General features: G+C 48.0%; 1 protein-coding gene across 2 annotated transcripts in view; it reads right to left on the minus strand.

Moving 5' to 3' along the window:
- Positions 1–12,230, minus strand: part of GSE1 (Gse1 coiled-coil protein) — a 389,184-nt gene extending 376,954 nt beyond the window's left edge. For both annotated transcript variants that reach the window (XM_035120004.3, XM_035120003.3), the window contains exon 1: positions 4,314–12,230. In XM_035120004.3, the coding sequence (XP_034975895.3) occupies positions 4,314–6,653 (2,340 nt within the window). In that variant the 5' untranslated portion in view covers positions 6,654–12,230. The remainder of the gene's footprint in view (positions 1–4,313) is intronic.
- Positions 12,231–13,076: the final 846 nt, after the last annotated feature.

Raw genomic sequence — 13,076 nt, forward strand, 5'->3', positions numbered from 1 at the left:
CTGTTTGACTGGGATTAAAGCTCCATACGGTACTTAAGGAAGGGGGAGCTGCATGGGGGCTGGTTCAGGCCTAGATGGCTGACTGGGAGGAGGTCCTAGAAGCAGAGATGACTGGTGATCACAAAGACTGGTAAAGCAAAATGCAAGGGAGATCAAAAGTTAGCCAAACCAGAGCCCAGGACAGCCAGAGCCAACTAATTCCAGTTTTGCCCCCAACCTCCTCCCTGCTGACTTCTACAAGGGCAGCACTGGGACTAAAGAGGAGTAAGCCAATGCCACTCCCTGGACTGGATACAAGTAAGAGGCAGGCAGGTGGGGGCTGGCTGAGGACAGGCTGAGGTTGTTTGGGCAGTGCCCTATTTGGTCTAATGAAGCAGCCTCCAGTGCCTAAGGGGCAGAGAACCTAAGAGACAGAGGGCCTACTGGGGAAGATAAAAGAAAAGGGAACAAGAAACACATTGTGAACCACTGAGAGAAACAGAGGGATTTACAGAGAAGTTTTAGGAACAGTGGGATTAGGGAACCAAAGGTATGTATTGGTGCCTTAGGAGTGACGGCTTAGGGAGCTGGGTATGTTTAGCCTGGAGAAGAGAAGGTTAAGGGGTGATATGATAGCCATGTTCAATTCAAATATTTAAAAGGATGTTTTTGGGGGTCTTTAAGCAGAGGCTTGACAGGCATATGTCAAGAATGCTTTGATGGTGTTTCCTGCTTGGCAGGGGGTTGGACTAGATGGCCTTGTGGTCTCTTCCAACTCTATGATTCTATGATATTTTTGGGCTACAACTCCCATTTCCACAGCCAGTGCACAAGGTTGGGGAACACTAGTTCCTGAAAGGGTTCTTACATCTTGTACAAAAAGGGAGAATTCTGACAGTCATTACATCTACCATCACTACAGCACTTGTAAGCTATCAATTCTTAAGGAAGTAGTACCGTAAGCGTAAAGAAAAGGCAGAGCAGGGTACTGAACTTCACATATATTGATTTGAAGCAACCACAGGCTTTACTTAAGTCTGGAGCTGCAAAGTTCCCCAGAGCTGATTTGAAGAACCATGCTAAACACCAATTCTTGTTCAAAAGAAGACTGATAGCCCCACCAGCTCAAGGCAAAATGATTTTCAGACAAACAAAAGAATTTGGATATACCGTTAAATGTCTCAAAACAGCCTATCTCCTCCCAGTACTACAGCAGCCTCTGTACAGTGGGGCTGACTCAAATGGTGAGCCCAGGGTTAGGAAGGCAGCTCAAATATTAGATCACATTTTATTACAGTCCTGCAATGTCGTTCGTTAAGGCTTGTCGTGAGTTTATTATCAGCAGCTGTCCTCTCTAGCCAAGGGGATGGAAGCTCAGATGAAAAGCAAACAGCCCTCTGGAAGTCATAGGAGCATGAAAATCTCTCTCCTCCACTTACACAGCTGACTTTCAGATTTAAAAGACACATTCCCACAGGGAGGGAAAGAAGCCAATCAGCTTGGAAACACCTCCTTCAAGGATCCTGGGGCTTTTTTCCATTTGCTGGCAGAATGGGAGTTCCTATCTTAGGGAGCATGCTTATTTGGGCTCTCTCAAAAGCTTGGCTCTGAGGCCAAGAAATATGTCACCATTGATAGTCCAATCCTTTAAGGTTCCACAAGCAAGCACTAAATAGCATTCAGGCCACTTCATCGTCTGCCTGCATGACTTGGAAATCAACACTCTACAAGTGGCTTAAGCTGAACAACTGTGATTGTTGCTAAAGCAATGCTACTGATGCCATATTTCAGAAATCTGGTTACAGAAACACTCTTGAAACCAGCTTTACTCATTATCAAGATTCCTCCTCCCCCCCTAATAAATTCTGCTTTCACTTTCTTTAGTTTGGGATTAACATGTTAGTGCAAACTATCTCACACATAAGGAGATAATGTATTTCACTGCATTTATACAGTATCCTGCAATTCTCTTATGATGGCATTCAAGATGACAGACATAAAGTTCCCAAGCAGGCTCCCGCTTGGACCTAGATCTGGACCTACAGTAGATCTCCTTAGCTTCATCAAGGTTGCTGAATCACATACCTTTAGACTCTGCCCTGGGAGCTAGATACGAGAGTCTGATATGTGGGGGTCACTCTCACACATCTTACCAGGTAGTCAACACAAGACTTCCTCCATGGCAAATTTTCCTAAACATACACGAATAGGAAGTGTGATTTATCCATGTGTTCTCTTCCCTGTCCCCCTTGCAACGTGCAAAACCACAGAAATGACAGTGGCTATTCCTGCAGAAAATCATTGCCACATGCTGGTCTACTTGTATGCAATGGGAAGAAGTTGCATCATAGTCAGAGATGACCACACACTCATGAGGATTTTGAATGCCAAGAGATAAGACTATGCATGAAGGGAATACTGTACCTCCAATCAGAAAAGGAAATTTCTATGGTGTGTTTATGGCAAGGAAGGAAATTTGTTATGCATAGAAATGACAGTTCTTTGCACATCAAAATTTCTTTTTCTCTCTCCCATATTCAATGAGAAGTGCATTTGCATGTCAACCCTGGTCTTCTGCATACTCCTGTATGAAGGCAAGTTTCACTTTTTGGCTTAAAAAGGACTGCAAATTGCTCACCCCACACACAAAACCCTACTGCGTAATTTGCCACATTTTCAACAACATGCAGCTGATATGGCAGACATTTAGCAAGTGAAGCTTTTCCTGGCATGCAGACAAAACAGAAAAACTTCATTTGCTGGATCTGGGCATGTTAGGCTGGTGTTAAAGAGGCACAGGGGCAGCATAGCTGCCAAGTTTTCACTTTTCTCGCGAGGAAGCCTATTCAGCATAAGGGAAAATCCCTGTAAAAAAGGGATAACTTGGCAGCTATGAGGGGCAGGCCAATAAGAATGGTCTCTTCCCACAGCCCCGGACCCAGTGATCACCACCCAAGGTCCTTAGTGTGCCTCCTCCACAAGAGGTCAGGAGGGTGGCAGCATGAGAATGGGCCTTTTCTGTGATGGCTCCCTGCTTGTGTAATGCTCTGCCTTGGGAGGGTTGCCTGACACCTTCATTGCACATCTTTAGGCACCAAGCAAAAACATTCCTCTTTTCTCAGACCTTTAGCTAATTAAACAATCTATGACCCTTTAATTATTGTTTGTGTTACTATGTCATGTATTGTTTTTATATGGTAAACCACCCTGTGATCCTCGGATTAAGGACGGTATGGAAATATATCTGCTGGCATTCCTGGTTGCTCACAGGTTAATTCGGAAGCCTGACTCCCATTACTTTCCCACCTTCCACACTTAACTGACTGGCAGGGATTAGACCCTCCCCCTTACCCATAATGCTTTGGAACCTGCTGCTAGACGAGCATCGGGACATCTGCACACTGTGTAGCTGAACTGCACACCTGGAAGACTAAGCAACTAGAGAAATGTAAATAGCTAGTATATAAAATAAAAAGCACTAAAAGCACTATAATCAGCTTTCTAACAGCCACTCAGCCACCTGAGGACCTGCCTTCAGGCAACTAGGCAAGTATGATTTACAAATGTTTGCTTGTTAAGAATTCCTAGCATAAGTGACAGAACTGGACAATAACATTTAAATGTTGAGCAAAACAGCCATGGAGGAGAGGGGACGGCTTTTAGCCCACATTTGGTGGACTACTAACTTCTGTAGATTCACTTGCAAGGCTTTACTTTTAAGGCACCTAAACCACAAGTGGGCATGGGAGTGCCCTCCAGAAAGTCCTGTGCACTACTAATTAGTTTATTGTGACATGGAACACTGCATAGCGCTGCCACAGCCTACCATGGCTCTGCTTCTGGGATTCTTTCCAGCCCTTTTACCTGTATTCTGAAGATACATGAATTAGCACTAGGGGGACGGGACCCGATATGCCCATTAACATAAAAACACCTCAGGAAAAAAGCACTCTGCATCATAGTTGGAAAACTGTGGAGTTCTCTTACGGCTCTAAAAAGCTAATGTTGAAGCTAATCCCTAATAGGATTTTGTAGCAGGAGTAGAATGGCACCAGCGTTAGAATTCTTCTTAACTTCTGGTCTTGAGTGAGTCACCTAAGAGAAAGCCTTCCAGCAGCCACTGCTTGCTTAAAAAAAGGAGAAACATGCTTACAGTTCTCCCACGCACCTTGACAGAGATCCATGGTGGGGTTTTTTAGAGTCATGAGGTCAATGACTCTGGAGCGGCTGGTTTACTAGAAAGCAACAGTTTGGCACCTGTCTCCAGCCAAAGCTTGCAGAAGAGCAACAGCAGATAATTCCAGTTCCACCCGAAGGTCAACCAGACAGCTTACCTTTTGGAGAGAAGCTGGTGCCATTGCAGGTGCAGCAAAGAGATCTCTGGACACTGTGTTTTTGCCAGCCAGCACCAGTACGGAACACTCAGCGCATGCTCCGATGGTGAGCTGCTTACCGTCATCCACCAGCAAGCTGCTAGGCACCCGTAAAGAGCACAGGAACACTGGCAGCCTGGCAACTTGCACCGCTTTTAATCCAAGGCATCGTTTCTTCTCTTGCCTGCAGAAGAAGCAGACAAAAGTCTCCACTTTGTACTGCCTGGACCAGGCGCTGCTTGGATGGGGGGAATGGCTGCTTTCATGCTGCATCCACTGCCCCAAGAGATCATGGTAACAGAGCACACATGTGGCCACTATTCCAGTTGAATCAACAGGCCTAGCCCGAGGAGCTGGTGGATAAACTGTGAGGAATGGGAAGAATGGCTCCTTCTCGCCAAAGCGGCCTGGAGGGTTGACACTGATGTGAAACTCCCTCCCTGCTCCCAGTTCAGCTCCACAGATGTAGCAAATGGACACCAAGCCCACTTTGGCCAAACTAGGATGCCGGGCAATGCTGTTGGACTCCCCAGCTGAAAAGACCTGGTGATACCTGCCCAGGAAGCTCTGCACCGAAGTGATGAACTCCTCATTGTGACAAGCCCGGTACATGGCCCATAGGTCCTGCAGCACACCATAACATTTCCGACAGCTATGGACCTCCCAGTGCTTGTTGAGACCTTTGGCATTGGGAGGGCAAGGAAGGAGGCTGAGGAAGGGAAAGTGCATGGTTGTTTTGGCATTGCCGTTGGTGATCTTGGCAGAGACTGACCGACCATCCTTGGTGCAATCCTCCCCACAGAGGTAACATGCTTCCTGGAGAAGCTGCAGGGGTGCAGGCAGTGCCTCCTCTCTTGGAAGAGTCTCCCTCTTAGCCTTGGGGGCTACAGCGTTCAGAGGTACTACATAGAGCCGCTGCAGGACAGGCACGTTGGCCAACTCAAAGCTTTGCCACTGCTGCATGAGGGAAGCGAAGCAGCAAGAACATACTAAGGTGCTACCAGCGGTGCTGATGGGTAAAGCCCCCGGAGGAGGGCTGTGCAACCACAGGAAGGGGAAGAAAGGCGCCTTAGAGGCTTTCTCCTGCTTCTGCACGTGAATCCTGTGCTGGGAAGTAGGCGTCAAGAGGGAGCCGCAAACGTAGCAGACGAATTCTCCTACCGATGGCGGCTCTGCCCCCCAGAGAGGTCTGGGCGCTAGGAGGGCGCTGCCATTCTCTTTTTGCTCCTCGTCGCTGGTTATATTGATCTCGCTCTCTTCGGAGGAGCAGTAACTGGAAAGCTCTCGGCCACTTTCCCCCGGATGTCGCTTGCCCACCAACCCGTCGCCTCTTCCCGATGTATGGAAGGCCCCCGGTGCGCTCCCGCCGCTGCCCCCTGGCGCGCCATGAGCAGCTCTCCAAATCGGCGCCTCGGCTCCCCAGAGTCTTGCCCGCCGCTGCCTCTTCCTCCGAGGCTTCTCTGCCGGTGGCAGCCCGTTCCCCGGGCGCAAGGGGGCCGCCGCCATCGCCTCCTCCTCTGGGGGTGGCGGCGGCGGCTGGTTCCACTCGCGGTAACTGGCGCGGCTCCCCATGTGCGCGCTTGGCACCGCGCGCTCTTTGACGCGCCAGTAACCCGGACTGCCTTTGGCGCCGCTGTTCCGGCTGGGGGAACGCAGGTCAGGCTCCGAGAGGTTACCGGCGTCAGAGAGAGAGGAAAGCTCAGAGTCTTCGCCCCCGGCGCCGCAACCTTCTTCCTCGTCGTCGTCGGCTGGCTGGCTCCGGCCGCTGCTGCTACTAGGACGCCGCTCGTCGTCGGCGCCCAGCACGTAGGAGAGGTTCCACTCTTGGGGGCCCCTGCGCAGCCCGCCGGGCCCCCCCGCCGGCCCGTCGCACTGGTAGGGCCGCTTCAACCAATACATGCGCTTCTCCACCGGCGTGCGCGTCCTCTCGAAGGAGTCCCACTGCTCCGCCAGAAAGCAGCGGCAGACGGCGCACACCACGGCGCAGCCCTCCGGAGTCACCTCCTGCGCCCCGGGCGCCGGCTCCTGGTGCTGCAGGAAAGGGAAAAAAGGCTGGTTGTCGCGGGGATACTTCACTTGCAGCTTCAGCTCCTTGCCCCGGCTGATCCCGCCGCCGCAGATGAAGCAGCAGAGCGCCGCGTCGGAGGAGGCGGAGGCAGCCGCCGCCAACGCCGCCGGGGACTCGGCACGACAGCAGCTGCCACTCGCCGCTGCTCCTGCACGCTCGTCCCCGGACGCGATCGCGGCCATCAAGCGCTGCTTGCGCGAGACCGGCGCCTCCTTCTCCGGATAATCGCTCATTTTGCCCTCGGGTAGTCCCCGCCCGGGCGGGAGCGGCGGCTGCGGGAGGCTCCCCAGGGCTGATCGCTCATCCTGCAGGCGCCGGGTGGCCGGACACGCTCTGGGAGACGGACTGCCGGAGTTGGCTGCGATTAGTTGGTTCCCATCTGCAGACTTGCTGCTGCTGCTGCTGCTGCCGCCGCCGCCGTCACTTTAGGAATGGGTGGGAAGGGACTGGGATCCGGGCTGCTGCTGGCGGAGGGGGGTTGTTTTTTGGCGTGGGGCTCTCCTGCGGGCAAAGGCTGGAGACGGTTGCCAGTCGCGTCCCGCTCCAGAGCTAACTTCGGCCGGGTGGAGGAGCAGCAGCCGCCTCTTGTGCAAAGTTTGGCTGCGAACTCGGCAGCGCCATCTCCCTCCCTCCCTGGAGGTGGGTCTCCTCCGCGCCACCAGCAGCGGCGGCTTCCACAATAAACCAGCCCCCTCGCCTGTCTCTCCCCCACCCCGCGCGCCAAAATCTGCATGGGGGGGGAGGAGGGAGGGCTTCTTCTCCCTCCTTGCTCAGGCTCGCGGCCAACGATCACACAAGGAAAGCCCCGCTTCGGAGGAGCTTCGCGGCAGTCGCCTGCCCAGCGTCGCAAGACCTTTCTGAAGCCGAAAGAATATAAAGAGGTTCGTGCGGCTGTAGAAAGATTCTTGTTTGCGTTTGGACCTGCAACATTCAAGTTCTCACTAAAGACTTGGACTGGTTTGTTGGACTGTACAGCTGTACGACTGGACCTAATGGTCAGGGGTCCCTTTACCTTTACAGCTGCTTCAGCCTCTGCTTTTCTCATCTGTCACTGTCAAAAGGGAGCAAAGACTAGTTATCTCTTAAGTTCTTTCTATTACACATTAATAATAATATTTGTGCTCATGATGCTATGATCCCACTTTCAATACCATTTGAGCCTGCAAAATTTTGGGGGTGGCTGCACAGCTTCATATCCAATCGGTGCACCACTTCCTGCTGAATTCCCCAAACTTTTTATACCACAAAGGTTCTTGTTTATAGCCCCCCAATAATGTTGTAACATTGCTGAACATTGCTGAAGAAACAAGGTGTCCTCCAGATACATTTGGACTACAACTCCTATCAGCCCCAGCTGGCATGGCCAGTGATCAGGAATGATGGAAGCTGTAGTCCCATCTGGAGAGCTCTGTCCAACTGTTATTGCAAATTAAGGGCTCGTTTTTATTTCTACATATTCATTATTCTGCTTTAAAATGAAAAGCAATGGAGGAACATCCAGCCAACACAGACAAAAATCCTGCCACCACCCTCAATCAGATGTTTGGGAACCAAATTTAATTCCCTGCCTCCTCTGTCAGCTGATCCGCAAAACTCTGGCCTGTGGGAAAGGGTTTAATGGGCATCAACAAAAAATAGTGATGGTGCAAAGGGAAACTGTACAGGCAAGATGCAGAACAGCCAGTCTCTCTAAATGGCTCTTGAGACTCTTGACAGGTCACAACCCCTCTCCCTAAGCCACACCCATCACCAGCCCTGCTCCAATGCCCTCATTTAGTGCTCTTGCATAACTGAAATATGTCCTCAAACTGTGATCATGCCTCTTCCTTGCCTTCTTGGAGCATAGAGAGGGGTGTGTGACTGTATAAACCTCTGACTTTGGCATGGCTGGAATGCAGTCTGCTATACAAAGAGTCATATGCATTGCTCTACTTGCGTTTGCCTCTGGCCGCACCCACCCCAGCATGTGGCCCCCAGAAGCTTGCCCAGGAGGCAATTCAGCCCTTGGGTTAAAAAAATAAGGCTTCCCATCCCAGTTGTAAAGCAAGGAAAGCAGAGGTCCAGGTTTCAGCAATGCCATCACAAACTGTGTCATGGTCATTGACCTCACTTCCACGCTAGATGAGTCAACAGTACTACGTCAAAGGGTGGCATGGCAATTGCACTTAAAGTCAGTGAAATTGCTGCAAACCATGTCATACAATAGGACAAGCAACCTATTGAGTAGCTTATATCTGGAAACAATGCCATCTGGATTCTCTGTAAAAACTAAGTGAATGGCTGAGATCAGTTCCAGGAAAAAAAGGCTGATGTGGAAGCACCCCAGCAGCATTTGTCTCTGGACTAGTTCTTCCTGTGCCAAATAAAAGAATGTAGAGGGTGTCATTTTTTTAAAAAAAGCCACTAAGCACAATTCTTTCCTGCTCAGAACAGGAGTAATTTCATTCCAGTGCCTATCTGTACTATAACTTTCCAAGATGTCCAAAAGTTGCTAGTTTTCCCATCATTCTAGAGCTGTGTAGACTGAAAGGAAAAGGTTATAACAAAGCATAGTGGGGCCATGGGAAATTGCTTTAGGGTTTTAAAAGAAATAGTTTCATGAAGGACATGGTTTATCAGTGGCTACTGCCTCTATATACCAAGGTAGTATATAAGCAGCTCCTGCCAACCTAGCAGTTCGTAGATAAAAGTGCAAGTAGATAAATAGGTACTGCTCCAGCAGGAAGGTATATGGTGTTTCCGTGCGCTGCTCTGGTTTTGGTGTTCTGTTGCGCCAGAACCAGCTTAGTCATGCTTGCCACATGACCCGGAAAAACTGTCAGCGGACAAACGCCAGCTCCCTCGGCCTAAAAGCGAGATGAGCGCCGCAACCCCAAAGTCGTCTGCAACTGGACTTAACTGTCAGGGGTCCTTTGCCTTTTTTATATAACTCTAGGGGCAGGTTCTTACTCTGATACCTTCCATGTGAGCTTTAAAGGGCAACTGGCTGGTTGCTATTAGACACAGAATGCAGAACTAGATGGGCCATGGCCTGACCCAGCAAAATAGTTATTACAGTACTTTCCAGTGTTTACACTTTGGAAAACTTTAACCAACTTTTACTTTCTCATCTTTTAAAACTGAACCACATTGATCACAATTCCTTTACAACTAGCTCTCTTCTGCCTTAGCAAAGCCTCATTTTGGCACCAGTAAGGTGGCCTCTTATGCATTGTCTTGGGGCTTGTCCACATTTCTGCTTGCCCCATCACTTACTTCTCAGAAAACTCACTCTTTACCATTAAATTGGAGGAAACGTCAATTGTGTTTTATGTGGATTGCTTAGGTAAAGAAGGGGTTTTCCTAGGGAAAACAGCAGGGAAAACAGAAAACCACTTGGACCCATGCTTTCTAGGAATGGGACAAGCAAAGTGTGGACGAGCCCTAAAAGGAGGTGTTGCATCATTTTAAAAAGAGATTTGCATAAAATTTACATGTCCTAATTTATAAGTATAGCTGGAAATTTAGAAATAATGACTACCATTTAAATAGGAATACAATAAGTCTCATCATTGTAGGGAAGACTGGGGCCAGACGACCTGTGTGCCTTCTGTCCAGGGTTGGTAGGCAAATTCAGGGCCCACCTGTTCTCCCTTCATAGAGTTCTTCATTTTTAAATCAGATTTGAACCTGGCAGTCCTTCAAATAGAGGGCTGTATTCTGACAACCCTTGAGATAGGGAACTATCCTCTGTAAAATACAAAACATGGTCACCCTACACACCAGAATGCTCTCTGTACTACCAGTACCAATGCTCAAGAAAGAGATGCAGGGTGATATAATGGACATAGCTGCCAAGTTTTCCCTTTTCTCGCGAGGAAGCCTATTCAGCATAAGGGAAAATCCCTTTAAAAAAGGGATAACTTGGCAGCTATGATAATGGATAAGAGTGTCAGAGCAAAATTCAAACAACTGCTTCACAGCTCACAGGGCAACCATATTCAGTAACTCTTGGGCTGCATACTCATGACCTTTTATTCTAGAATCAATGGCTCCTTAGCACCGTTTTTATGCAGTTCACACACAATATAGATCTGTTGCATAATCCCACCCTGAAAAGCACTTATTGAGAAGCTGATTTCAATCCAAAAATAAAAGCTCAAGGCAGATGGATTATACAGTGTGTTCATTTGAAAACAAGTAGGTTGTCCCTGCAAAGGGTAGGACCAATGATGGTGTGGGTGGACATATACCAAGATCACAGTCACCATTTCCTTCTTCATTCACATGGAACATGCATAGGGCAAATAAGGCTTGGATAACCTAATCAAGGGGAGGGTTTTCAAATATGCACAATGCAACCACAATCACTCTCGTGGATTGCAGGATCTAGAAACAATACACAGTAGATTGAAAAGCAGCATTTTGAACTTAATAATAGCCCCGCTGGATGAGGCCAGTGGCCCATCTAGTCTAGTTTTCTCACAATGACTAACCAGATGCCCATGGGAAGTCTGCAAGCAGGCGATAAGCACAACAGTACTCTCCCCTTCTGTGGTTTCCAGAAATTGGTATTCTGACCAGGGAGGGAGAACAAAGCCATTGTGGTTGGTAGCCATGATAGCCTTGAGTAAAAGTATGAACAATTCCATTTTGAGAAATTTTAAAATTTTGTGCTACAAATGCATTAATGTGCATGTAGCCATAATCTTCCTCAATAGGCACTTCTGAGGCTAAAATGTGGGACGAGGGACCCTGTACACCTCCATGAAGTTTTTAAAGGAAGAACAGGATCAAAACAACCACCTAAAATGGGAGATGGTGAAAGAGAAGCTATGGCCTTCTATGTCTACTGTGCCAGACCTTCACCCAAAGAAGACTGTTTGAGGACCCGGGGTCCAGCATATCCACTAATCATATGGGAAAAAATGGCAATTAGCCATAGGTGGTACAAAACTGTCCTGGATAGTTAAGTCTACAGTTCATTGTGAAGTTAGAAAGGTTAGACTACAAGCACTTCAAGGAAAGCCTAGACCTGGAAGTCCTAAACTTTAAGAAAGCCCGTCCATCTGGTCCAGCACCCTGTTCTCACAATGACCAACCATATGCCTATGGGAAGCCTTCAGGTATGGAGACTGACCTTACAGACAAGCTACATATTCTTCTTAGAATATCATCAGTTTCAAATTTGAGCTCATTAAGAACATATTGGGTAGATACTATCTGGACGTGGTGATTTGTTCATTTTTAATTTGTCAATAAGGCCTAGAAATTTGTCGCTTCTTACTGCTGCTTGCTTCAGTTCCACAGACTCCCTTCCTGAGAAAATTAGTTCAGGTACAGGAATCTGCTCTGCAATCTGTAGCGAATACAACTGTCCACTTACAGTACATACCATATATTCCGGCGTATAAGATGACTGGGCGTATAAGACGACCCCCAGCTTTTCCAGTTAAAATATAGAGTTTGGGATATACTCGCCATATAAGAAATACGACCCGGCGTATAAGACGACCCCCGACTTTGGAGAAGATTTTCCTGGGCTAAAAAGTAGTCTTATACGCAGGAATATACAATATATGTTGAACTGTACAGCAACACATCACACACTAGGTCCTGGGCACCATTTAAGTCCAGGGTTGCCTCCCCGCTGGCCAGTTTAACCATCAACTGTTCTAGGACATACTGTAGTCATTTTAACTACTCTATCTACATACTACTCTATCATGACAGGAACATGCATTTACCCAGTTTATGTAACAGTTGCTGATGTCACCTATTACCACAACATTTATTCCTTTGGATGCCTCATTGATTTAATTCTATATCTCAACATTACCATGGAAATTTTGATCATTGGGGGGAAACAGTACATCACCAATTGTAAGTTAGACTTTGTGCCTAGTATTGCCACCCAGTCAGTGGAGGCTGGTCCTTTAGGGAAAATGGAGCACTGCCCCCGTTCATCTCAGCCTGCCCTCAAACAGCCCCCGCCTGCCCTGCCTAGTCCAGGAAGCACCAACCACTACTGCTCACAGTGATTCTATGGAGAGGTCTGCCTCTTTGGCAGATGGTGGTTTCAAACTAACTTTGCCCCAGTAAATTTCCCTTAGTAAAAACAAACAAACAAACAAACAATTAGAGCTTCAGAAAATAGAACAGGGATTTTTGCTTGTGGCATTCACTTTTGAGCTCAGTTTCAGAGAAATGAATAAAAAGAAAAATGAACAACGCTCCCATAAATTGCCATGGAACCCCATGAACTCCATTACTACCAAGACATACAATGTCATCTTATACTAAGGCAGATTATCGGTGAGGAGCACCAAACATTGTCCACTGTCATTGAGTGACAGCTGCTCTCCAGGTCTCAGGTAAGTCTTTGGGTTCATCCAGGCTTCCTTTTGTGCCACGTTTCTAGACACAGGTCTGGGCTTTATAGCTCCATGTCCAAGCACGGTTTTTGTTTTTGTTTTTTGTCCTCAGGAAAACCTGTATTTTACCACTGATTTGGAGCAAACAGCAATCAAGTTTTCCATGAATTGCCATTTGCTCCAATTCAGTGGTAAAACACAGGTTTCCCCAGAGAAAGCACAGGGATAAATAAAAAGCAGCTTGGAAAGAGAGAGCTTTAAAGCATGGACCTGTGACTGGAAAGCTCAGTGCAAAAGAAAGTC

The sequence above is a fragment of the Zootoca vivipara genome, chromosome 6, assembly GCF_965207765.1.
Source record: "Zootoca vivipara chromosome 6, rZooViv2.hap1.1, whole genome shotgun sequence".
Taxonomy (NCBI): domain Eukaryota; kingdom Metazoa; phylum Chordata; class Lepidosauria; order Squamata; family Lacertidae; genus Zootoca; species Zootoca vivipara.